At 49.3% G+C, this 24712-nt stretch overlaps 1 protein-coding gene across 1 annotated transcript in view; it reads right to left on the reverse strand.

The window, feature by feature from the left end:
• The window catches only part of NOTCH1 (notch receptor 1), a 105570-nt gene that overhangs the window by 23578 nt on the left and 57280 nt on the right, over positions 1–24712 (reverse strand). Inside the window, exons 9-22 of the mRNA XM_034427164.3 lie at positions 23195–23308; positions 19366–19479; positions 16115–16348; positions 13239–13349; positions 12926–13118; positions 10908–11053; positions 9534–9647; positions 7025–7144; positions 4649–4801; positions 3907–4135; positions 3090–3291; positions 2362–2515; positions 1838–2022; positions 668–800 (exon numbers count right to left, since the gene is read on the reverse strand). Coding sequence (XP_034283055.2) covers positions 668–800; positions 1838–2022; positions 2362–2515; positions 3090–3291; positions 3907–4135; positions 4649–4801; positions 7025–7144; positions 9534–9647; positions 10908–11053; positions 12926–13118; positions 13239–13349; positions 16115–16348; positions 19366–19479; positions 23195–23308 — 2202 coding nt within the window. The remainder of the gene's footprint in view (positions 1–667; positions 801–1837; positions 2023–2361; positions 2516–3089; positions 3292–3906; positions 4136–4648; positions 4802–7024; positions 7145–9533; positions 9648–10907; positions 11054–12925; positions 13119–13238; positions 13350–16114; positions 16349–19365; positions 19480–23194; positions 23309–24712) is intronic.

Genomic DNA, 24712 nt, shown 5'->3' on the forward strand with positions numbered 1-24712 from the left:
AGACTTCACCTCTCCCAAATCAGGGACACAGACCAAAACTCCAAGATGCAGCCCCCTCCCCTCCCTCTTAGCCCTCCCCTCCCTTCCCAATCTGCAAAAAGCCGAACCAGAGACAGGATCCAAACCGAGCTGCTTTCCACAGGGGCAGAGTCAAAAAAAGTCAAAGATGGTGAAGACAAACCAAAAGTGGCCAAGAAGCTTGACTGTTTTGACTGATTCCTGCAGGAACCTATCTGTAGCTGAGCAAGGAGTCCTTGCTCAGCTCTTGAGGCTCCTGAGCAGGAGTCAGCAACCCGTGGCTCTGGAGCCGCATGTGGCTCTTTCAGCCCTCTGCTGTGGCTCCGTCGCTCAAAATATGTGTCACAACCACCAATGTGCGACACCTGCCGGCATGTGATTTATTGAGCTTTTCAACCCCCGGTAGGCCAGCCATGGATAAATCCAAGAAAAGAAAACTTTCAGAAGAAAACAGAACGTTTAATTCAACTACATATGCTAGTTTTGTGGCCGCTCAGGAAATAGTCAGGCACAGGAAGGGTTTTGTGGCTCCCGGTGTTTTCTTTTCTGTGAGAAATGGGTCCAAAGGGCTCTGTGAGTGTTTCAGGTTGCCGACCCCTGCTCTAGATCTCTGTGTGGTGGCCCATCCCCTCTCCCTGGAGCCTCCTACCTTGAGTTCCACGGGGACAAGAGCATTTGTAGGTGTTGAGCAGATCAATGCAAGTGCCGCCATTTTGGCAGGGATGGGAAAGACATTCCTTGATCTCCTCCGAGCAGTTCCTGCCGTGGTAGCCAGCCACGCACTGCAAAGGAAGAAGCAGACACATTTTCTCTCTTACTGGAGAAATATAATAAAAGAAATACATATTTAACATCAGCGAGAACTGTATATGCACAAAATTGGAAAAATGAAAATATACCCTCACAAAAGGAAAATGTAATCAAGAAAATATTAGAATGTGCTGAAATGGATAATTAACACTGAAAATTAAGGATAAGGAGGAAACAGAATACTTTTTAACTTGGGAATTATTCTATCAACGGATAGAAAATAGAAGCAGAAGTTAGAAATTTAGAATGAGGAGGATATGTAAATAAAGATGAAGTAAATGTATAATTAAATAATGAATATTGAATAATGAGGATAAGTAAACATGATTAATAGAGGACAATGGCTACAAATTTGACGTTTATATGATGTTTATAATGTTTGATATTATTAACTAACTATAGACAAAACTGAACAGAGTGTTTAATTAAATAATGGGAAAATGTTCAATAAGGATGTGAAGATCATGGTGAATAGACTTTGAGAATAATAGTTATGGTTATTGTATGTATAAGATTTATTTAAAGGTAAAGGTTCTCCTCGCACATATGTGCTAGTCGTTCCCGACTCTAGGGGGCGGTGCTCATCTCCGTTTCAAAGCCAAAGAGCCAGCGCTGTCCGAAGACGTCTCTGTGGCCATGTGGCTGGCATGACTCAACGCCAAAGGCGCACGGAATGCTGTTCCCTTCTCACCAAAGGCGGTCCCTATTTTTCTACTTGCATTTATTACTTGTATTTAAAAGAGATTGTATCCATATTGTGGATATGGAAATTTTATATATAACAAAGAAAATTGCATAATAAAAAATAATAATTAAAAAAAAGGAAGAAGCAAGACACCTCTGAGCGAGCAGCAAAGCCGGGTTCTCCTGCCACAGGCAGGGCTGGGGCATCTGCCTCCGAACATTACCTGGGAAACGGAGGAAGGGCCTGCCTTCCTGAAAACGGCCCCCAATGCCCGGCAGCCCCGGAAATCCACTATCCCGCATCCTTCCTGAGCGGGAAGCCTACCTCGCAGGAATAGCCGCCCAGATAGTCCGTGCAGGTCGCCCCGTTCTGGCAAGGGTTCGGGGAACACTCGTCCACTTGCTCTTCACAGTAGCTGCCCGTGTAGCCAGGCTGGCAATGGCAGAAGTGGGTGTTGCCCCTGTCGACGCAGAGGCCGGAGTTTCTGCACAGGCGGGACACGTCCAGTCCTGCAAGAGGGAGGCCATCAGACACATGTGGCAGGCCGGGACAGGGCAGGTAGGAAGGGGTAATCGGAGCAAAACAATCTGGCCACAGTGCCCGGGCCCAAGCTCGGACAAAGTCTTTCTTGTTCCTTGCACTTTTGTGGTCTCGGGCCCAGGGAACCCCACCCTCTTCAGCCCCTCACCACCAACCCTCAGACAAGACGGTTCCCATCAGGCAGCCCCCAAGGCGAGTTGTCCAGAGTTCTGGACAGAGGATCCCGGAAGGAGGTGCCTGCTGGATGGAAGTTCCCCCATCCTCCAGCGCGGAGGTCAGGAACCCGAGCAGGAAGGAGAAGGACCCACCTTGGCGTCGCGCAGCCACCTCGCAAGAGACGTTGGGTACGTCGCAGTACAGGCCAGTCCAGCCGCTCGGGCACTCGCAGCGGTAGTGATTACTGATCTGCCAGCACTTCCCTCCATTCTTACAGGGAGACGAGTCGCACCAGTTGACCAGGCTCTAACAGAGAAGGGGGGAAGAGGACGGTGCACGGGGTGAGGGGACAGAAGAGCTGCCCCCCACAGGTGCTGGGGCTGCCGCAGGCTAACTGGAAGCGGAGCGACAGAGAGAGCAACCCCAATGAGCGACGGTCCCCGAGAGACGCTGCCAGTGACGGGAAGTGGGAGCTATCCTGTTTTATTTGGTTTCCTAGTGCGATTTATGTTCATTCTAAGTGTTGTATCTTATGATTTATGACGAATGCATTTTTATGATGACTATGATCGTGATTTACCACTTATAGCTTTTATGTACACTGAGAGCTTATGCACCAAAGACAAATTCCTTGTGTGTCCAATCACACTAAGCCAATAAAGAATTCTATTTCTATTTCTATTCCTACCATTGCCTTAATGATCTTTGCAGGTCTGTACAGCAAAGGAAAGCTGAACTGAGACCGGCTAGCAACCACTTCACTTAATTACCACATTGCCCATGGCAATTGGGGCCACCAAATGAGAACTGCCTGTCCTCCCCTCCTTGAAAATCCAAAGCAAATATTCCACCTGGAGCAGGAAGTGGAATTGAGGGTTACCTGGCAATTGAGTCCAGTGTACCCCTGCGGGCAGGTGCATTTGTAAGTCCCGTAGCTGTCCTGGCAAGTCGCCCCATTCAAGCAGGGTCTGGAGTCGCACTCGTTGATGTCGTGCTCGCAATAAATGCCAGTGAAGCCGGGCGGGCAGACACACGTGAAGGTGTTGATGCCGTCCACACAGGTCGCCCCATTGAAGCAGGAGCTGAGTGACCAGGAGGAAGAGAGTGTCAGAGTGCGAACAGCTTTGCTACGCGAGACAACCCAGGAGCAATAACAGCAAACAGAGGTTCGTAATAAATAGTGGCTTTATCTACAAAAGAATATATACTATACATACACGTACTATAGGCAGAAGTCAAACAAACAGCAAATTACAACAGAGAAGAACACACAGCTAGAGAGAGAGAGAGAGAGAGAGAGACGTCCTAACAGGGCCTCTTCTTATTATACAGGCTCTTAAAAGGATAACAGCCAAAAACCTTGCTGACTCATTCTCATCATTACATCAGTGCATCATTGTAGAAGCTGGTCAGCTCTTAAATCACTACTCTGACAGAGAGAGAGAGAGGGAGAGAGAGAGAGAGTGTCACCCACCCCTGGCTTCAGAGATGCTGGGCCTTACATGAAACGCAAGGACCAGATCAGAAGGGATCTGCTTTGATCCACCTGGCATGTCCCAGATCAGTGTTTCTCAGCCTTGACAACTTGAAGATGGGTGGACTTCAACTCCCAGGATTCATGGCTGGCTGGGAATTTCTGGAAGTCTGCCCACCTTTAAATTGTCACGATTGAAAAGGCCCATCCTAGATGAACTTACCTCTCCGTGCAGTCTGGAGTGTTGTGCTCACAGTGGATCCCACTGAAGCCCGACGGGCACGTACAGGTGTAGCTGTTCACACAGTCTGTGCAGTTGGCCCCGTTCTTGCAGGGATCGCTGGCACACTCGTCCACATCTTCCTGGCATTCGGGGCCCTGGAAGCCCGCCAGGCAGTTGCAGGAGAAGCCGTTGATGCTGTCAGAACAGGAGCCCCCGTTGTGGCAGGGATCTGTGGGGGGTGGGGGGAGAAAAGCCGACTGGCATCACATTCATAGCACCAGGAGGAGGGAAGAGGGCCTGTGGGGCGCTCTCACAAGGAGTGCAGTGATATCCCTGTCCATGCCCTCTTCAATAACTCCACCCTCCAAGCCCCCAGAAAGTGAACCCCATGCTTCTGGGTCCCTGCTTCTAGCGTGCCTGGAATTTGCCTTCCAGGAATTTAAATCCATGGCGCTGGGTTTCTGGAATAAGAAGCCAAGGGGTGCCCCCACTCCACCCCATTTACAAAGGCAGACAGCCCCTTTTTTTTCCTCCAATGTACCCCAAATCAACTTTCCCCAACAGCAGAGACGTGCCCAGATGATAAGGGGAGGGGGCAGTGGGGGGAGGGGCGGAAGGCAGTTTTTCTCCATTGGAAGAGCAGTTTTAAAGGGCACCAGTTCGGCTGCCCAGCTGCCCCCACCCTCCCAGCTCAGTTGGGACAGGCCCTAACCGGGAATTTCTTCCCCATCGGGATTCTTACTGGGTTGACAGTCATCGATGTCCGTTTCACAGCTGCCCCCTGTGAAACCAGGTTTGCACACGCAGCGGTAGCTCCCGTTGGTGTTTTGGCACGCGGCGCCGTTCCGACAGGGGCTCTTGACGCACTCGTTGATGTCAATCTCACAAGTTTGGCCTGAGAAGTGAAGGGAGAGAGAGATAAGACTGTGGAAAATGGCCACTCATCATTAGTCTGCTGTGCCTGAGTGGCGCAGCAGACTAGTGCTACTGTTAAAGGTAGTATTTAACATCCAGCTGCCTGCAATTACTGCAAGTTCGAATCTCCCCAGGCTCAAGGTCGACTCAGCCTTCCATCCTTTCTAAGGTAGGTAAAATGAGGACCCAGTTTGTGGGGGCAATAAGCTGACTTTGTATAAATATACAAAAGGATGAAGGCTATTGCTTAACGCACTGTAAGCCGCCCTGAGTCTCCGGAGAAGGGCAGCATATAAATCAAAAAATAAAAATAAAAATAAAAAATAAAAATAAAACCACTCAGTGACTGCTCTTCCCTGAAGGGCAGTGATGTTCCTTCTTGGTCAACGGTGCCCTTTGTTTCCTAAGAGCAGGGGTCTCCAACCTTGGCAACTTTAAGACTTGTGGACTTCAACTCCCAGAGTCTTAAAGATGCCAAGGTTGGAGACCCCTGCTTTAGAATACCTGGAGGTCTCTCCTTACCCTGATTTACGCCCAATGTGGATTAGAGCAAAATAAAAATTCCATAAAACGGCACTGAACTGATTAATATAAAGCAGGAAACGAATTAATATACAGCAATAAACCCACACTAAGTACCAAGACGACAGGAAGAAAGCAAAGTGAAAAATAATTCATTTAAGGCCCGCATGAACTTAAATGGTGGAGTTTACAGCCGTAAGAGACAGAGAGAGTCACCTCCTGAGATAGGATGCTGGAGCAGAGGTAGCCACGGTTCCTAGTTTGACCCTGAAACGCTAAAGTGGAAGAAGAGACGATCTTCTCCAGAGCTGAAAACTTCTGCCTGCTTACTATGGGACCATAATCCAGCAGGGCTCTTCTGAGGTTTTTTTAATTAATTAGCCAGCTAATTAAGACCAATTTGGATTGAGAAACCATTAATTAAGCATCAGCTAATGATTTAGACTTGCCGTCTCAATGTATGTGCAGCTCATATTAAAAAAATGGAATTAGTGCAGCAGAGGGAAGGATCAAAATTCGGGGTTGGGAGACCCAAAGGCTGACTGGGAGGATTCAGCTGGAAAGGGAATGTTAGGGCTAGATTGGAGATGTCTATGTTTACAATTATTTAACCCCGTTAATTAGCTCAAATGCAGAAGGCTTCCAGTTGGGTAGACAGTGTAGTAGCTACTCGCTGGGAATTCTGGGAGATGAAACCTGCCTGCCTGCAGACATCCAGAGCAGGGATATACAATTTGAAGGGCTCCCCTGGAACAAAGCCTAAATATGATCTATTAAAAAAAAATACTTTGTTCTTTATAGCAGTGTTCTCAACTTTAACAATTTTAAAATGTCTGGATTAACTCCCAGAATCCCCCAGCCAGCCATGGGGAATTCTGCAAATGATAGTCTGGGTATCTTTGAAACGCTGCTTTATAGGTTTGTAGAATGCAGTACTGCAGGCTCCTTCTGCTGATTGCTGGGTGCCTGCAATTTGGCAGTTCGAATCTCACCAGGCTCAAGGTTGACTCAGCCTTCTGTCCTTCCGAGGTGGGTCAAATGAGGACCCAGATTGTTGGGGGCAAGAGGCTGACTCTGTAAACTGCTTAGAGAGGGCTGTGAAGTGGTATATACTGAAAATCTGTACTATTGCTAGGTGGGAAGGGGAGGGAGGGAGGGAGGGAGGGAGGGAGGGAGGGAGGAAGGAAGGAAGGAAGGAAGGAAGGAAGGAAGGAAGGAAGGAAGGAAGGAAGGAAGGAAGGAAGGAAATGGGAATGAGAATCAGGGAAGGAAGGGAGGGAGGGAGGCAGGCAGGAAGGAAGGAAGGGCCGTGGTACCACAGTGGTCGGAATGCAATATTGCAGCCTAACTCTGCTCACTGCCAAGAGTTCGATCCTGACTGGCTCAAGGTTGACTCAGCCTTCCGTCCTTCCGAGGTCGGTTAAATGAGGACCCAGATTGTTGAGGACAAGAGGCTGACTCTAAAAACCACTTAGGGAGGGATGTGAAGCGGTATATAAGTCTGTGCTATTGCTATTGTACCCACCAAGACGCAGTCAGGCTGCTCACCCTACAACCTCTGTGGGATGTTACTCCCTTTCTCCCTAGATCATCTTTCGGAAGTCTGCGCTTGGCTGCCTAAACGGTTACACCTCGGAAACCCCAAAGGGGGGGGGTGCAAAGCCACGAGGCCCCCTCGTACCTTGCCACCCTGGAAGGCAGGCACACAAGAAACTCTCGTAGTCCTCCGACTCTCTGCATTGGCCCCCATTCTTGCAGGGACCATCTGCGCAGGGCGCCAGCACTTCCCGGCAGGTGGGACCTACGGTTGGAAAAGAAAATTTGGGTTGGCTGCAGTCCGTGGTCCTCCTGACGTGGACCAGAGGCTGTTTCCTTTCAATCCCAAAATGCCCTTGGCTGGATCTGGGGTTCAAGCGTGCACGGCTGAGAGGTCAGGGCTGCCTGATATTCCTACAGGTTGCACGGTGGACTCTGGCCATGAGTAGCTCGGAGCTGCCCCCCTCATCCCTTCTGGACCTCCTCCAAGAGATTTTCTCCTTGGGGAAGGAATTCATCCACACGGTGGACATTTTGAGGAATGGCAGTTGTCCAAACAGCACTCTCCAAAAGTCACCTGTGAGTGACCCTCACCTGGACCAGAAGGGAGGGAAAAAGCCCCCTGGCCCAGCCTTCCTTTCCTGTTTACTGACGCCTAACAGGGCCTTCTTTCTGTTTTCCAGAACCTTCTCTGGGCACACAAACACACGCAAGCATCCCGCCCCCAAAATCTCCTGGGTTGTTTCTCCAGCAACCAGCAAAAGCAGGAAAAGTCCAGGACTTCCTCCAATTGTCCAGAGGTTGCCATTTTGCGCAGCAGGAGGAAGCAGGAAACGGCCGGAGGGGCCGAAAGAGAGCGGCCCTCCTGCGCTCGTGATGATGCAAGGGGCCTCTTTCCAAAAGGGGAGGCCAAGGGGCGAAGTTTGCAAAAACAGAAAAAGGGGACCCCTTGCACGAAAGGGGCCACTCAGGGGCAGGAGATAAATAACAGAATAATTGGAAGGGACCTTATGGGGTCATCTAGTCCAACCCCCAACCTCCGTCCAGATGTTTGCAAGAGGGAAAATCTGAGGTGGGGTGACCGAGAAGGGTGTGGATGAAAACCTAGGGAAAGAAGCAAATCCCATCCCGTCACTTTCCATCCTCACTTTCGGAGGCTCCTCTTGAACTTTTCCGATCGCGCCTCCTTATCGGGGAAGAAGGGAGGGTGGGGATCAGATATTGGGGGTCCTCGACTTACGACCACAATCGAACCCAAAATTTCTCCCCCTATGCAATATATTTGTTAAGTGAGTTCTGTCCCATTGTACGACCTTCCTTGCCAGCGTTGTTAAGCGAATCCCTGCAATTGTTAAGTTAATAACACGGTTGTTCAGCAAATCTGGCCTCCCCCCACATTGATTTTGCTTTTCAGAAGGTTGCAAAAGGGGACCGTGTGACCCCGGAATACTATGACCGTCATAAATATGAGTCAGCTGCCAAGCATTTTGGATTTCGATCACGTGACCCTGCGGATGCTGCAACGGTCATAAGTGTGAAAAATGGTCATAAATCAGGGGTCCCCAACACCAGGACCAGAGTGGGCCAGCACACACACACACACACATGCGTGCAGAGCTCAACTCTGGCTGTTCACCGCCCTGAGTCCTTCGGGAGAAGGGCGGTATACAAATATAATAAAAACTAAAACTAAACTTGTGCAAGTTGAGTTGCATGCCAGCCGGCCTTTTGCATGAATTGAGCTGTGCACGCACACACATGTGTGCCGCCTCAATGCTCATGCGGCCCAGTTCCCTTCTCTCCCCCACCCCAGGCCGCCAAACCGCAAAGTCTAGGGACCGCTGACGTAAGTCCCTGTTTTCAGTGCTGTTATAACTTTAAACAGTCACTAACAACCTGTGGTAAGTCAAGGGCTACCTGTACTTGGGAAAGGCAATTCAGCAGCTGCCCTGAACGTTTTAGGGCTCCTCAGGGAAGTGGATGAATCCCCCTCCCCTTCTCTTCCGCCAGAGACCCCTCAGCTGCAGTGGGCTGCTTTGGGTCAACGAGGGACGATGTTTGGTGGCCAGAAGCTCCATGGTTGGAAGGAGAGACCGAGCAGGGACGGTGAGGAAGCCAGCTGGCATGAAGGCCGGGGTGGGATTCAAAAATTTTAGCAACTGCTCAGTTGCTGGGTGGGCATGGCCTACTCGGCCTCTGGCACCATGGCAGGAGAGGGCGTTTTTATCCTCCCCAAGCTTTCTGTGAGCCTCCAGGAGGGCGAAAACGGCCTTCCCCCAGACTCCCAAGGCCCTCTGGAGCCCGGAAACTTCCGGGAGGCCCATTTTTTGCCCTCCCAGAGCCTCCACGTGAGCTTACCTGGCATCCAAAACGGGCCACGTGGCGACTCCTGGGAGGGGTGGGGTGGGCGGGGCCAGCCAGTCCTTGCAACTACCGGTTCAGCGAACCAGATGTAAAATTCAGTCCAAACCGGCTGAATTCCCCCCCCCCCCCCCTGCATGGAGGTCAATTCCCTTCACGGCACAGAAACGTCAGAGAAAGCAGAAGTGCCTGAGGTTTGTTCTTCTGCTCCCACCCCAAGCCATTCTGAGACACCCTCCTGGCCACAATTTTTCTCTGACCGAAGGCCCCCATCCAAGAGTTGGTCCTCTCACCTGTATAGGGTGGAAGGCAGTTGCACTGGTAGCGAGCAACGTCATCAATGCAGGTTCCCTGGTTCAGGCAAGGGTTGGAGGCACATTCGTTGATGTTGATCTGGCAGTTGGTTCCTGGGGGAAAGAAGGAGATCTGGAGGGTCCCACCTATATCTGGGGGGGCCCAAAAGCCACCAAGGCATCCTTTCCCAACCTGGAACAGCAGCAGGCTAGCCCCATGTCGGAAAGGGGCTTTTTCAGGAGGCAACTGGACTTTCTTGTTTTTTTCTAAGACATTTCACTTCTCATCCAAGAAGCTTCTTCAGTTCTGACGGGATAGTGGGGAATGGAGCCCCTGTCAGAGCTGAAGAAGCTTCTTGGATGAGAAGCAAAACGTCTTCAAAAGAAAAAAACAAGAAAGTCCAGTTGCCTCCTGAAAAAGCACCTTTGGGTCAAACATGACCTGGATGACCGAGAATCTCTACAGACTTTTAGGCTAGACAGATGTTTCTCAACCTCTGTGACTTTAAGGACTTCTACTCCCAAAATTCCCCAACCAATTTGAGAGATGAATTCCACAGGTCTTAAATTTATCAAGGTTGACCTTCTGATCGTTTCCTCAAAAAGCTGGAGAGGTCAGATTGAGGTCAACTTCTCTGGTGGCCTACCTTCCCAAATTGTCTACCCAAGCCAACCCTTTCTTGGACAGATATCTAACTAAGCCCTTCCACTTTAGTCAAGGGTTTATATAGTATTTATTTATATCTCAATCTTTTATGTATTGATTAGCCCTTGGGCCATATCAAAGTGCAGAGTTCCAGAAACAAATTATTGCTAAAATTTGATAAAAGCAATTTAAAATGGAATTGGAATAAAATACAATTTAAAATGAAATTGGAATAAAATACGATTTAAAATGAAATTGGAATAAAATATGATTTAAATAAAATCATAAATATGATTTAAAATGAAATTATAAATAAAATGAAATAGGGACAGAATACAATAATTTAAGATATAGAGAGAATATGATAAAATTATATTTAGGTGTGTCACCCCTGCAATCTACCCCAATCAGTCCCACATATGCAGATCTCAACTGAATCATTTTGCTTAATTACTGTGTATGTTATTTTATTTATTTATTTAACATTAATTACTGTCATGTTATTTTCAGATTCTGGCTGCACAGAAGGTGCCAAGTTGTTCTGATATGGGGATCCCAATGGGTCCTTCGTTTGGTATAAAGACCGAGGTGCCACTTTAGTCAAGGGTTTATAATATATTTATAGCAGTTTGGCTTCCTTTTCTAAGCTGAAGATCCATGTGTAAAAGAAAAGGAATTTGCCATGACTTTCAGAGGGGTGAAACTGTGGGCGAAGTCCAGGCTCTTACCACTGAATCCCTCCTGGCAGGTGCAAATGTAGCTGCTCGTCATATCCTTGCAGGTTCCACCATTCATACAAGGGCTCGACTCACATTCGTTGTTGTTGATGTCACAGTTCGTCCCACTCCAGCCCGCGTCACAATCGCACTTGTAGCTGTGATTCCAGGAGAGAGAAATTACAAAGCATAAAGTGATTGGGATTTGGCTGGTTTTCTTTTTAAAAATAGTCCTCATTTTTTGATGCCACTCAAACACCTCTTACAGTGCAGTGAACAAACCACCTTAAAAATAACAACATCTGTAGGATGGTGACTAGTGCCAGGAAAAAAAACCCCACTGTGTTATCTCCTGCAGCCAAATTAGACTTAGTGAATCTAAAATAGGTTCTGGAAGAATAAAAATAGGTCTTGAAAGGGCCAATCCATAACATTATTGGCGCCCTCTAGAGATGGGCATAGAAGTGGGATTCAGCCGGTTCTCACAGGTTCAAGCGAACCGATAGTGGCGATCGTGGGTGGGCCTGCCCCCCCCCCAAGTTGTGCTATTTAGGCCCAGTGCATGCACGGAAGGCACACGAGTGAGCATCCCATCCCATTCTATTCTAATTTATTATTCTATTCTATTCTATTCTATTCTATTCTATTCTATTCTATTCTATTCTATTCTATTCTATTCTATTCTATTCTATCCTATCCTATCCTATCCTATCCTATCCTATCCTATCCTATCCTATCCTATCCTTATGTTCTTATTTTATTCTACAGAAGATCTTTTGGGTTTCCCAACCTTGGGGATTTTAAGACACACGGACTTCAACTCCCAAATCTGAATTCACTTTAACTGACGTCCACGTGCCGAGGTTCGGCAATCCTGCCCCAGAGGCACCCCAAAGGCTGCTAATGATATTGAGCAGAAGCTGGTTCGCCCCTCCACCCAACCCTAGAAGGTTTGAAAGCTGCTTCAATCAGGAGCAAATCTTTTGATCAAAGCTCAGCGTTGCACAGAACGGTTGACTGATGGTGCTTCTCTAGCGTATGTCTCCTCCGGGGGCTTCACAGGCCTGGAGAGAGAGGCTGGAGGCAGAATTTGGGACTTTCTGCATGCCCAGCAAATCAGGATCTTGGCCACCCGCATCCCGCAGCCTGTCCTCCTCAAAACTCTGCCTTTTCTTCCCAGCAAGATTCAGCTCTGAGATTCAAAGAACAACACAATATGGGTGTGTTCCATGCCTTTATTTCTTTATTCTTTTAAAGTGAGTAATTTTGCATTTTTATAGCGAGCACTTGTACATTTTTAGAGGGAGTGCATTCTATAAAAGTGGACACGAATTGAGTTCAGTCATACTTTTGCTCCCAAGGCTTCGTCTCACTTTTCCAATTCTACCTGCACAACCATCCTGTGAGGTAGGTTGAGCTAAGAGACCATGATGGGGGTGAGCTTCTGTGTTTGAGCATCCAAAGGCCTGAAACTGCCTTTCCTTGCCTCTGATCAAAGCATCCCAATCCATCCTTGGTCTCCCCCAGGGTGGCTTGTGGCTCAGAGTCAAAAACGCTGCTCCCAGCAGCCCTTTGGCTCCCCACCCTGACTGTCAATTAAAAATTTTAACACATGAGAATCTGCTCCATAGCTATCCCCTCCCACCTTGTCTGATTTCCTGAAAGGCTTCTGGGCCCAGCAGCCTCCTTAGAAAAGACAAATTTAAATTTATCGACAAAGATATAAAGGGAGACTAGTATAGATCTATTTCAAGCTGTTTAGCTCTCCTCAGCTAGTCAATACCCTTCTGGGATTCGAACCCGGGCCGCTTGCATATTAGTTAGATGTATTAACCTCTACGCCACAGGCTCTCCTTGCTTGTCGGCTATACCAGGGGTGAGGTTGCCCTGATAGACCAGTCTCACCGGAAAAACCCTTAGAAAGGACAAAGAGAGATGCCACCCAGTAATTCCCACCAAAGCCTCCACCACAAACTGTCTTGTTTCCCAGAGTGCCCCTCCTGCCTGGCACAGCCTTGCCCGCCGCTCACCCATTCAGCCCATCGTGGCATCTCCCGTGGACGCAAGGGTTGCTGCTGCACTCGTTCACTTCCGAGAGGCACATGGAGTCATGGAAACCTTCCGGGCAGACACACGTGAATCCGTTGATGCCATCTTTGCAGGTGCCCCCATTGTGGCAAGGGTTGCTTTCACACTCATCCACGTTGATGCTGCACATCCTCCCTGCAGAGAGGCAAGGAAGCAGTGAGGACCCTGACTCAGGGGCCACGAAGCCCACAGGGGGAGCCTCCCCCTTCCCCCCCCCCTCCTGTGTTTGCGGCTCTCCCTCCCATTCTCCCTCACCTGTGTATCCTGGCTCACAGGCGCATTCGTAGCCGTTGATCTTGTCCACGCATTTGCCATAATCACAAGGGTTGCTGGCACATTCGTCCAGGTTGATCTCACAATTGGGCCCTTCGGAAAAGAATAGAGCGTGGATGAGATATGATGAGAATAACTATTTTCAATGTTACTATTGTACTATCATTAGAAGATATTAAGAAGAAAATGAAAAGTTTTATAATGTTCAACTTCAATGTTCAAAAGTTTTATAATGTTAAAAGAGCCGAGGTGGCGCAATGGTTAGAGTGCTGTACTGCAGCTACTTCAGCTGACTGCTAGTTCAGCAGATCAGCAGATCAAATCTCACCGGCTCAAGGTTGACTCAGCCTTCCATCCTTCCGAGGTGGGTAAAATGAGGACCCAGATTGTTGGGGGCAATATACTGTCTTTGGTGTAAGCCGACCAGAGTCCCCGGAGAGTGGGCAGCATAGAAATATAATTAATAAAAATAAAAATAATAAAACTGTTTAATGTATTGTAATTTTAAATTTAAAGGTAAAGGTAAAGCTTCCCCTCGCACATACGTGCTAGTCGTTCCTGACTCTAGGGGGCGGTGCTCATCTCCGTTTCAAAGCCGAAGAGCCAGCACTGTCCGAAGAGGTCTCCGTGGTCATGTGGCCGGCATGACTCAACGACAAAGGCGCACGAAATGCTGTTCCTTTCCCACCAAAGGTGGCCCTATTTTTTCTACTTGCACTTTTGACATGCTTTCGAACTGCTAGGTTGGCAGAAGCTGGGACAAGTAACGGGAGCTCACCCCGTTACGCGGCACTCGGGATTCGAACCACTGAACTGCCGGCCTTTCAATCGACAAGCTCAGCGTCTTAGCCACTGAGCCACCACGCCCCTTAAATTTTAAGTTTAGAGGAGCAATATTAATGTGAATGTGAATGATGTTGCAAATGTTGAAGGATGTGGCACAGAGATAGTTGTACCCAGACTACGCATTGCTTAAGGAAAGATGGAATGTATGTATTTTAAAAATTGAAAAATAAAAGAACTTAAAGAAAGAAAAAGAACAGAGCGGTTAGGAAAACGGTGCGGAGGTGAAGCCAAAGGCATTTGTGAGGCTTCCTGGGGGCTCCGATCTCAGTGTCACCCCCGAAACCATAACACCCCGTTTCTTCCCAGAGACTGATGTTCTGTTGCCCAGGGAGTGGGGCTCTGAAAAAATCTCAGGGTTGTTTTAAGAAATTTTGTTCTGGTTGAGATCCAGGGATGGAGGTGTGCATGCTGAAACCTTTTAAAGTCGAAAGAAAACTCACTGCCACAGGATAGGCAAGGGGGAAACAAATTGGGAAGCAAGCTTTTGCTGCATGTAGCAATGGGACTTCTTTTCCTGCTGCTCCTGATGACCAGCGGAACCATCATCCACAAGATGTTGCAGAATTAAAATATTACACAATGACCGGCAATTGGGAGAAGCCCCAGAATTTGCCTTGCCAGGTGAAGGTTTATTTGGGGTGCTCCCCAGAGTCCTGCCAGTGATAAAGGGAACCACTTCTTTGCAAAACTGGGTTCAATTCTGGAGGCCGATACATGAAAGTTACATCAGCAAAGGAATTCACAGAAAGGCTGTTAGAAGGGAAACCAGGAAGTCTCTGCTCTGGGGCTGAAACTCATTACTCCCTTCTTCCCACTCATCTCAATAAATCTGGTTAAAGGGAACTTTAGAAAGAACCCTGCTTGCAAAACAGTTGTTCCTGCTTTAGCTAGCTGCTAAAGTGCCAGATAGGTTTGTAGAGCTTCTCAATCAGCCAGGTCCTGGTTGCCCCAAAGGTGCTTTTTTCAGGAGGCAACTGGACTTCCTTGTTTTTTCTTTTGAAGACGTTTCGCTTCTCATCCAAGAAGCCTCTTCAGCTCTGACAAGATAGTGGGGAATGGAAGGATTTATACTCCTTGCAGACAGCTGGTCATTTGCATCCTTTTAGAGGGTGGTTGAAGCACTTGGAGGTTTATCTGTGTCCTCAGGGTCTCCTGAGTGGTGCAAATGGTTCAATTTTTCCCCCTGGAAATCCATTCCTACTCCCACACCATTCCAAGGGTGTTGATCCCAAACTGTATAGCTAAAAGTCTGAAGAGATTCTCAGTCATCCAGGTCACAGTTGTCTCAAAAGTGCTTTTTGCCTGAAGTCAGCTTGCCTTAAGTGCTTTCCAAGCAGAAAGAGGAGGCTGGCAATTTTATCCCCAATATACAGGTAGTCCTTGCTTTACGACCCTAAGGGAGTCTGCCAATTACAGTTGTAAGTTGTGAACCAAGTCATCATGTGACCAACCTGATTTTAGGGAGATCATTAAGGGAGATCATTAAGGGAACATGGCAATCAGTAAGCAAACACGAAAAATTTCTCCTTATTTCCAGGTTGAATCTCTCCTTGTTCAGTTTCCATCCATTGTTCCTTGTCTGGCCTTCACGTGGTTTGGAGAATAGCTTGACCTCCTCCTCTCTGTGGCAGCCCCTCAAGTATTGGAAGATGCTATCCTGTCTCCCCTGGTCCTTCTCTTCCTTAGACTAACCAGGCCCAGTTCCTGCAACCGTTCATTGTAAGTTTGAGCCTCCAGTCCCCTAATCACCTTGGTTGCTCTTCTCTGCACTTTTTTTAAGAGTCTCAACATCTGTTTTATAGTGCGGTGACCAAAACTGGATGCAGGATTCTAGGTGTCTCCAAAAAGAAAAAAGTTTCAAAGCAACCGGTTGTAAATCAAGGACTACCAGAGGCCGGAACATCTCCAGGGCTTCTTTCCTTAACCTGAAATATATGGGGCACCCCAGATCGTTTGCCTCTGCTTCATCCTTTTGTGGGAAGGCCGGAAGGAAGACCCCACCCTTTTCTTACCTGTAGTGCCTCGGAGACAGAAGCAGGTGTAGGCGTTGTTCCTGTCCTGGCAGGTGCCTCCATTCTTACAGGGTTGGCTTTGGCACTCGTTGATGTTGGTGTCACAGAGGCGCCCGGTGTACCCAGGCTGGCAGAGGCAGCTATAGGTGGCAATGCGATCCCGGCACGTGCCGTAGTGGCAGGGGTCAGGGTCACATTCATTGATGTCCGTCTCGCAGTGAGTGCCCGAAAAGCCTGGGGAACAGAGAGGAGGAAAAGGGCACAAACCTTCAAAAGAGTTGCAACATGGCACCACAAAGCAGCCGTCACCTCTCTTCCAGGTGGCAGCCAAGACAGAAACCGGGGCATCCTTCGTCCCTCGACCAGGTGCTGGGAAGAGTGGCTTATGTATTCTAGAGCTCAGCCAGCCTGCAGGTGCTTCCAAGGATGCTCCCCAACCAGATTGTCCTTAACTCTGGCTGGAAACCCAGCAGATAGAAATGAGCTTGCCTACCAAAGGCTGTCCTTTCTTACCCCACGGTTGGACTCCACCTCCCAAGGTTCCCAGCCAGAAGGATGGGAGTCCGTGAGAAAGCAAAGGAGTAGGCTGAGCGGGCAGTTGGAGAAGGGTCAAGTCCTCCTTCACTGGAGGAGAGCGAGGTGGCCTCCCATGTCATCCCCACCCCAACGTCTTGCTAGGAGCCTGCCAGACCCCTGACCTCCATCCCACGTTGGAAAGCTCAATTCTTTGCCTTCAAAAGAATATTAATCAAGGGGGAAAGCTTGTGTGCGACAGAAGAGGGAGGGGCATTCTTATTTCTGCCTCTCCGCTTCGGGACATTCAGAAAGCATGAATGGGAGTGGGGGTGGGGGAGTGGCTGGCAACGAAACCAGGGTACCCAAAGCAAGAAACGGTGGGCATGGTGGGGTGGCCAAACTCATCTGTTTCAGATAAACGGGCGCGTTTGCAACCGAGCGTTTTGCAGCTTCGGGAGGGGACGGACACCCAGAGCGAACTCCCTTCCTTCCAAGCAAACTTGCCAACTGTGGCTTCTGCTCGGGCTTTTTGGGGTGCCTTTCGGGTTCAGGGCAGGCCTGCCCCCCCTCCCCGTAGCCCCAGAGATGCTGCAGGCAGGAGACAGGCCGGGTGGCAGGGAGGCTGCCAGGCCAGGGCACAGGACCCAGCTGGGGATCCATGCTGGGGAGGGGGAGCTCCGTCCTCTGGCAAACACAAAGGCTTTTCTTCTGGCCTGGGCTCTCCTCCCTGCCTGTCTGGATCCGGCTTGGGGGGGTGGGGGGAAAGGGGGGAGCGCAGCGAATTCAAAAGAGGACAACAGCAGCTCCTTTCTCTCGCCCGCCTCCTCCCGCCAGCGGACAAAAGCAGGAGGGCGGCGGGCGGGGAGGGAGGGAGCCAAACGGGCAGACAAAGTGGGCCTTTGACTGCCCCCGCCCCTCCCGCCAGGGAAGCCCACACTGCGGCTTTTCATCGCCACTGCCGCCCAACCAAGACGCTCATTAGAGAAGAGCCACTGGCAGCCGGCCGGCCCCACAAAAGTCCCTCTGTTTGCCGAGGGGGCTCCGGGCTGGGTTTTGTCCGAGGGTGCCTCGCGTTTCCCTCACCCGGCACCCCCGGCCCTGCGCTCACCCTTTCTCCTGCCCGGAGACGAGGGGCCAGAAAAGAGGGGGACGGTGCCCAGACAGGACTCCCTGACTAGCCCAAAATGGCAGTTTGTTTTTAAGCCGGGATGGAGAAAGTCTGGACAGAGCCAGGAGGCAGGACATGCCCCCCACTCTTCCTCCTCAGTTCAGAGCTTCCCTCACAGACCCAGTGAATTGTGGTTTCCCCCCCCCTTTTTTTTTCCTGTTCCTTTCTTCCTCGGGGCCAGGCCTGCAATGTGGAAGAATTTGGGGACACCTGGAAAAACAAAGCAGGTTGCAACAGCTTCTCCTTTAGGCCTGGTTTTCTTTCAGGGCTACCACTTAAGGATGGTAAAGGTAAAGGTTCCCCTCGCACTAGTCGTTCCTGACTCTAGGGGGCGGTGCTCATCTCCGTTTCAAAGCCGAAGAGCCAGCGCTGTCCGAAGATGTCTCCGTGGTCATGTGGCCGGCAAGACTCAACGCCAAATGCTCACAGAACGCTGTTCCCTTCCCACCAAACATGGTCCCTATTTTTTCTACTTGCCTTTTTTACCTGCTTTCGAACTGCTAGGTTGGCAGAAGCTGGGACAAGTCACGGGAGCTCACCCCGTTATGCGGCACTCGGGATTCAAACCATTGAACTGCCGACCTTTCGATCGAGAAGCTCAGCGTCTTAGCCACTGAACCCCTTTAAAGGATGGTACTGAACTTTAAATTGAATTCGGGACGGCCTCAGCCCCATCGGGCAGAAAATGGGAGCAGCAACACAAGACATGTTTGTAGAAGAGTTTGAGAGAACCAGACAATCTGCCTGGGGCCAAAGCAGAGAATCGCTCGGGCCGGGACAGGAGTTACGCTCATCATCATTTCGGTCAGCATGTGGCCATCATGCTGGTGCTGTTCCCGACCCACGTGGCCAGAAGCTGCCTTCTGTAAACAGCCGTTGCCCGGGGCCTACCCACGAGACAAGGGAGCCTGGGCGTGTGTGTGTGTGTGAGAGAGAGAGAGATTCCCCCAAGATTTGGCAAGCTTTAAACCCCCCCACAGGCTTCATCGGTCGCCAAACAAGACCTCCCTCTGTTTAGGGCTTTTGAAAGGAGAAATTTGGAAGCATCACAACCCTTCATCCTTCCTCTTTAGGGATATATTTGCAAAATTCTCCACAGCAACAACAGATACGCATTTCTTTCCCATATCATATCAGCAAGGAGCATCCTGCCCGTTAAACCGAGACTGAGTTAGAAAGAAAATCAAAGGGAGCAGCCGCACCCAACCCTGAGAAATGCCCCCAAGTCAGTTACCCAGACCGTAACCCCCTTTCCCCTACCTCTGCAGGAAAGCTCAGAATCGAGGTAGGAATCTGGGTTTCTTGCCGTGAGTCTGGCACTCTTCCTCTGCCCACATAGCCCCGTGAGGATCACGGTTAGAAAATGTGTTTTGTGAATGAAAAGTAGCTTAAAATCCCATCATACTTTTTTTTCCAATGGTTTTTTATTAGGAAAGGGTGCTTCTCAAACTCTTCTACAAACATGTGTTGTGTTGCTGTCCCTGACAGGACTGGTTAAAAACACCAGGCCAGCTGCCACCCTACTGGGCTTCCTCTGGTCTGCCCCCACCCCCACCCCAAAGCTTACCTTCTGTGCATTCACACACGTAAGCATTTGGTGCGTCCACACATTTGGCTCCGTTCTTGCAGGGCGTGCTGGCACATTCGTCAATGTCATGTTGACACAGGTGACCATTAAATCCTGGGAGAAGAAGAAACAGGAATAGCTTGATCAGGAAGTCTTGGCTCCTGCTTGTTCCCCCCCACCCCCTCCTTGGAATCACGGTGGGGAACTTTTTCAGCCCGTCACAGAGGGGCAGATTTTTCAGTGATGTCTTCCCTAAACAAACAGGGATTCAAAATGATAGACGGAAGGATTTAATGCAAGTGGTTGGGGAGGGAGGGGCAGAAGGCGTCCTCCCCCTCTTTTAAATCACGAAAGGAAAGGCATGTAACTAGACAAGCAGAAAATAACTGCGACTCGAAGGATTTCCAGGAGTCCGTTCACACAGTATCCTCTGCTTTTTCTATCAACATTTTTCTATCAGCTGACGCCCAAAATTATGTTTTAATCATGATGGACGGTTCCTGCAGATAACCTGGAAAACCCAAAAGAACCCCCTTCCCATCTTGCCCCAAAAAGAGAAATCTGAGAAGTGAAATCAAAGTCAAAGGATGGCATGGCACTGGGGCTGCCCACATTCCCACGTCCTCTTGCCTTCCCAGCAATAATTAAACTTCCACTCTGGGCTGTAATAACGGCAACCCCGTGTTTCCACCGGCCTCCTCAGCCATAATTTTGGCCTTCCCAGCCCAGGGACTTTCTTTCACGACAGGACTAAAATTGTGGCCACTGACCCAAATGAAATCCCCAGAGCACTGCAGGGCTGACAATTGCCTAATTTTTGCTAATTGCCATCCATTTTCTCAGGGAGATTGAAATCCAGATGTTTGGGATCCTAATAATACTGGGTTACCAAGATGCCCCAAAATGTGGATTCCGTTGCCAAAAGCTTTCCCAGTTACCCCTTTGCAAACAACTTCACGGTCTAAAGCAAAGTCAGAAAACAAGCATTTGCAAAATAGAATAAGAGGATAGCAGAGTTGGAAGGGACCTTGGAGGTCTTCTAGTCCAACCCCCTGCTCAGGCAGGAAACCTTGTACTATTTCAGACAAATGGCTGTCCAATCTTTTCTTAAAAACATCCAGTGTTGGAGCATTCATAACTTCTGGTGGCAGGTTGTTCCACTGATTAATTGTTCTAACTGTCAGGAAATTTCTCCTTAGTTCTAAGTTGCTTCTCTCCTGGATTAGTTTCCACCCGTTGCTTCTTGTCCTGCCCTCAGGTGCTTTGGAGAAAAGCTTGACTCCCCCACCCCCACCTCCTCTGTGGCAACCCCTTAGATATTGGAACACAAGTAAATCACTGACTTACCTGCCCATTTGAGCCTAGTTTTGCACTAATCTTTTTAATGCTCTTCTCACCCAATCGACTGTGCTACTCTCATAGCCAGACGAAAGATAAAAATGATGCTGTAATAATGACTTTTTCCTATAAACACACACACATCCTACTTGCAATGGCTGCATTTCCCTTGCAAGGGTGGGACAGGCAGCAGGCAGACAGCCCCGTATTTCAAGGTCTCTTTTCCAATTCATTGGCATTCAATCCCCAGAGTTTTTTTTTTTTAACTCCTCAGCTCGCCCCTATAGTTATTCGGCTGCCTGCGCAGCAGTGCTGAAGATTCCTGATTTACATCTCTAAAGCCTCCGCTTCAAAGCCCGTTTTATGAATTAGCTGCCCCCACCCCCCACCCCCCCGTCCTCTTGCTCTACCCCACAGCATCAACATTCCCTTATCTGGCTATTCCCAAACGGAAGGGGGCTCCCTCCCGAATCCTTCCTTTTTAATTCTCTGCAGAGAAGAATTCTCTCTCTCTCTCTCTGCATCAGCTGCAATCTGTGTGGCTGCAACGGACGTGGCCCCACAAATCAAGATCTGCGTGGCCTCCTTTCCTTCATGGAGGTCACTTTCAAATCAGAGACGCCCAAGAAGGAGGGCAGCAGACCCACGTCAACCCCACAGATAACCCAGGTGCTTTCAAACACAGGCAGACACTAAAGCCAGAGGTACAATGTGAGAGAACCTCTAGCTAAGATTCTGTGCAGTTTGGAGAACCCCCAAACCCCACTCCTGGCTGGCCCCGTCCATCCCTCCCCTCCCAGGAGTCCCCACGTGGCCCATTTTGGATGCAGGTAAGTGCAGGGCGCGCATGGAGGCTCGGGGAGGGCAAAAAACGGGCCTACCGGAAGTTCAGGAAGGCCGGAAATGGGCTCGTTTCCAGCCTCCAGAGGGCCTCCGGAGCCTGGGGAGGCCGTTTTTGTCCTCCCGGAGGCTCAAGAAAAACCTTCGGAGCCCGGGGAGGGCAAAAACGCCCCCTCCACTGTGGTGCAGGAGGCTGACTAGGCCTTGCCCACCATGGCCCCACCCACCCAGCAACCGGGAAGAGAACCCCTTGCTAAAATTTTTGAAGCCCGTTCCTGCTTGTACCACTAAACCATTAACCTTGTACCACTAAACCACAGCTACCATTTCCTAGCGCACATTAGGCATAAGCGTAATTCGGAAGAAGTGGCAGGGAATCCTCAAGTTATGGCCACAATTGAGAGCCGAATTTCCATTGCTTAAGCAAGGAAGTGGTTAAGTAGGACCTTTTTGGGGGGGCTATAATTAAGTCACTGCACTTGTTAAATGAATCCCATGGCTGCAGGAGGGAGAGAGGATTTAAGAGTCTGGACAGCGCAGGGCTTATAATGTTGGCCTGGACTGAGAAGACTTAGGGGTGACTCTCCTCTTAGCCCACCCTACTTCAAGGGGATCGACCTAAAGCAGACCCTCGTTCGAATTCCAAGGAAAAGGTGGCTCTGTGCACAGTAAATAAAATCCAGGGTTGGGATAAAGCACAATGCGCCAGGAATTCACAGAAAAACAACTTCTTTCTAACTATTCATTGGCTCTGTTCACTCACTTTGCTTTCCACCTCCATTCTGAGCCCCCCCCCCAATTTAATCTGAGCTAAGGAGGCACCAAAGGGGCAAAAATCCAATGAAACCCCTTTGCCTTTTCTGGATTTTATTATAGATTTTAGTTGCTATTTATTATTTTGTACTATAATTTTTAATTGTATATTTACTGAGCATTTTTATTTGTTCTGGTCTCTGGTCTAAGACTGTAATAAATTGATTGGTTGATTTCTCTTTTCTTTCCTGTCCACAAAACACTACGGAGGGCAGCCCCATCCCAGGCTTCCTCTACACAGGACACCCAAGACCCCCAAAATGAAAATATCCCCCCCCAAAAAAACAAAGAGACCACTGAAGAGGCTGTAACAATGTCCTTGCAATTCTTTGTGTGTGCAGGTGTCTGTCCACCCCGCAAAGAGAGACACTTTCCACCTGCTGAGCTTCTGAGAAGTGCGTTAAAAAGTAACACACATTCCCCCCCACAAACGGTCAACCCTTGTGCCTCTCCCCGCCCATCAGATGGGGATCCAGGGATAGACAGCTGCTGGACATGGAGGCTTTCTCTCCCAATTATGGATTGCAGTGGTGATAGTTGAAGGAGGGTGGGGCCACACTTCAGAACTTTTGAGAGCCCCTCCCCAACATAACTCCCTTCTCCTCCGAATTGCCCAAAGCAAAATGACATCCCCCCCCCCCCACCGCCACCACTGCCGCTGCCTCAGCCATTTCCCCAACTGCCCACTTCGGCAGGGCAGCCTCCGCATGGCCTCTGGGCCAGGGATTAATTCCAGCCCCTGGTCTCCACTACAAAGAGCTTTGTGCTATAGGCAAAAATCAATCATCTTCTCCAAGGCCCTCCCACTTCTCCCCCCACCCCGCCCCACCGAACGTACCCACGGGACACACGCAGGCAAATTCGTTGATCTTGTCCACGCAGTTCCCATTGTGCAGGCAGGGGCTGCTGGCACACTCGTCCGTGTTGATTTCACAGTAGACCCCCTCGTAACCTGCAGGGAGGGAAAAAGCAGCAGTGAACGGGAGGGGAAACCTGGGGTCTCTTCTCTCCTTGGAAAAACAGTTGCTGTTGTTGCAATTGTGAGCCAGCCACGGTTGCTTAAGATGGGCAGCTGTAAAAATCTTATACATGAAGGAACAGATAATTCGTTAATCAACAAGGTCAAGACAAGGGGGCAGGGTAGGTCCCGACTGGATTCGACAATCTCAGGGGCTGCCCCAAAGAAGAGGGAGTCAAGCTATTCTCCAAAGCCCCTGAGGGCAGGAGAAGAAGCAATGGGTGGAAATTAATCAAGGAGAGAAGCAACTTAGAACTAAGGAGGAATTCCCTGACAGTGAGAACAATCGATCAGTGGAACAGCTTGCCTCCAGAAGTTGTAAATGCTCCAACACTGAAAGTTTTTAAGAAGAGATTGGATAACCATTTGTCTGAAGTGGTTTTCCTGCGTAAGCAGGGGGTTGGACTAGAAGACCTCCAAGGTCCCTTTCAACTCTGTGATTCTATTCTATTCTATTCTATTCTATTCTATTCTATTCTATTCTATTCTATTCTATTCTATTCTATTCTATTCTATTCTATTCTATTCTATTCTATTCTATTCTATTCTAATGTGTCCCCATTCACTCTGCAGCTTTATGAAAACAGCCCCTACTGGGGTTAAACTCATCTCACACCCAGGAGTGCCAAGACAAAATCTTGCAGTGTGCCCTCGCTCTTAGCCAGCCCACTGTTTTCAGCTATAGGGCGAAACAGCCCGATGCCAATCTTAGGGCACCGCAGCAACTAACCCCTCCAATTTCTCCCAGGCTCTCCTACTGAAGTTTTAAGTCCTCCGAGCTGGGGTTAGCTTTGCCAACTCAGCCGCTTAATTTCCAATGCTCTTGCCAAAGAATCAATTCGGGCCTTTGTAAAGCAGGCTCTGGTGGGGGGGGGGGGAGGACATGGGGGGGGGGAAGAAGGGAGAAAGGAGGAAGAAGTTGGAAAAACAGGGCGCAGCACGAGATTCTCAGCTCCCTCTCCCCCCTCCCCCCCCAGCCGACTTCATCCGGGACGCTTCATCATGCCAGTTAAAGAGGTATTCAGAGCAGATTCAGTGCTAAAATAGGTTTGTTTGTTTTTTAAATAAAATCTGGTTTAGCGTTTTTATAGCTGTTCTGCAAACCCAGTTTGTTGGGTCCGTTTATTCGGCTGCGTTGTGGGCAAAGTCAGCTACCGCCTTCCTTGGAACTCAACCCAGCCGCTGTCTTATGTGGTTGCATGAAGCAACCTATGAAAGCATCATCTGGTTCATTTAATTGGGCTTGGCGTGGGGCACAAACGCAGCAATTCCATCTGGTTAATGCAGGCTTTTAAGCCAGGGGTGACTCCGAGTTCCGATGGCCCTGGCTCACCCCAG

This window comes from Pantherophis guttatus, chromosome 16 (assembly GCF_059756535.1).
Source record: "Pantherophis guttatus breed Tessera chromosome 16, ASM5975653v1, whole genome shotgun sequence".
Classification (NCBI taxonomy): domain Eukaryota; kingdom Metazoa; phylum Chordata; class Lepidosauria; order Squamata; family Colubridae; genus Pantherophis; species Pantherophis guttatus.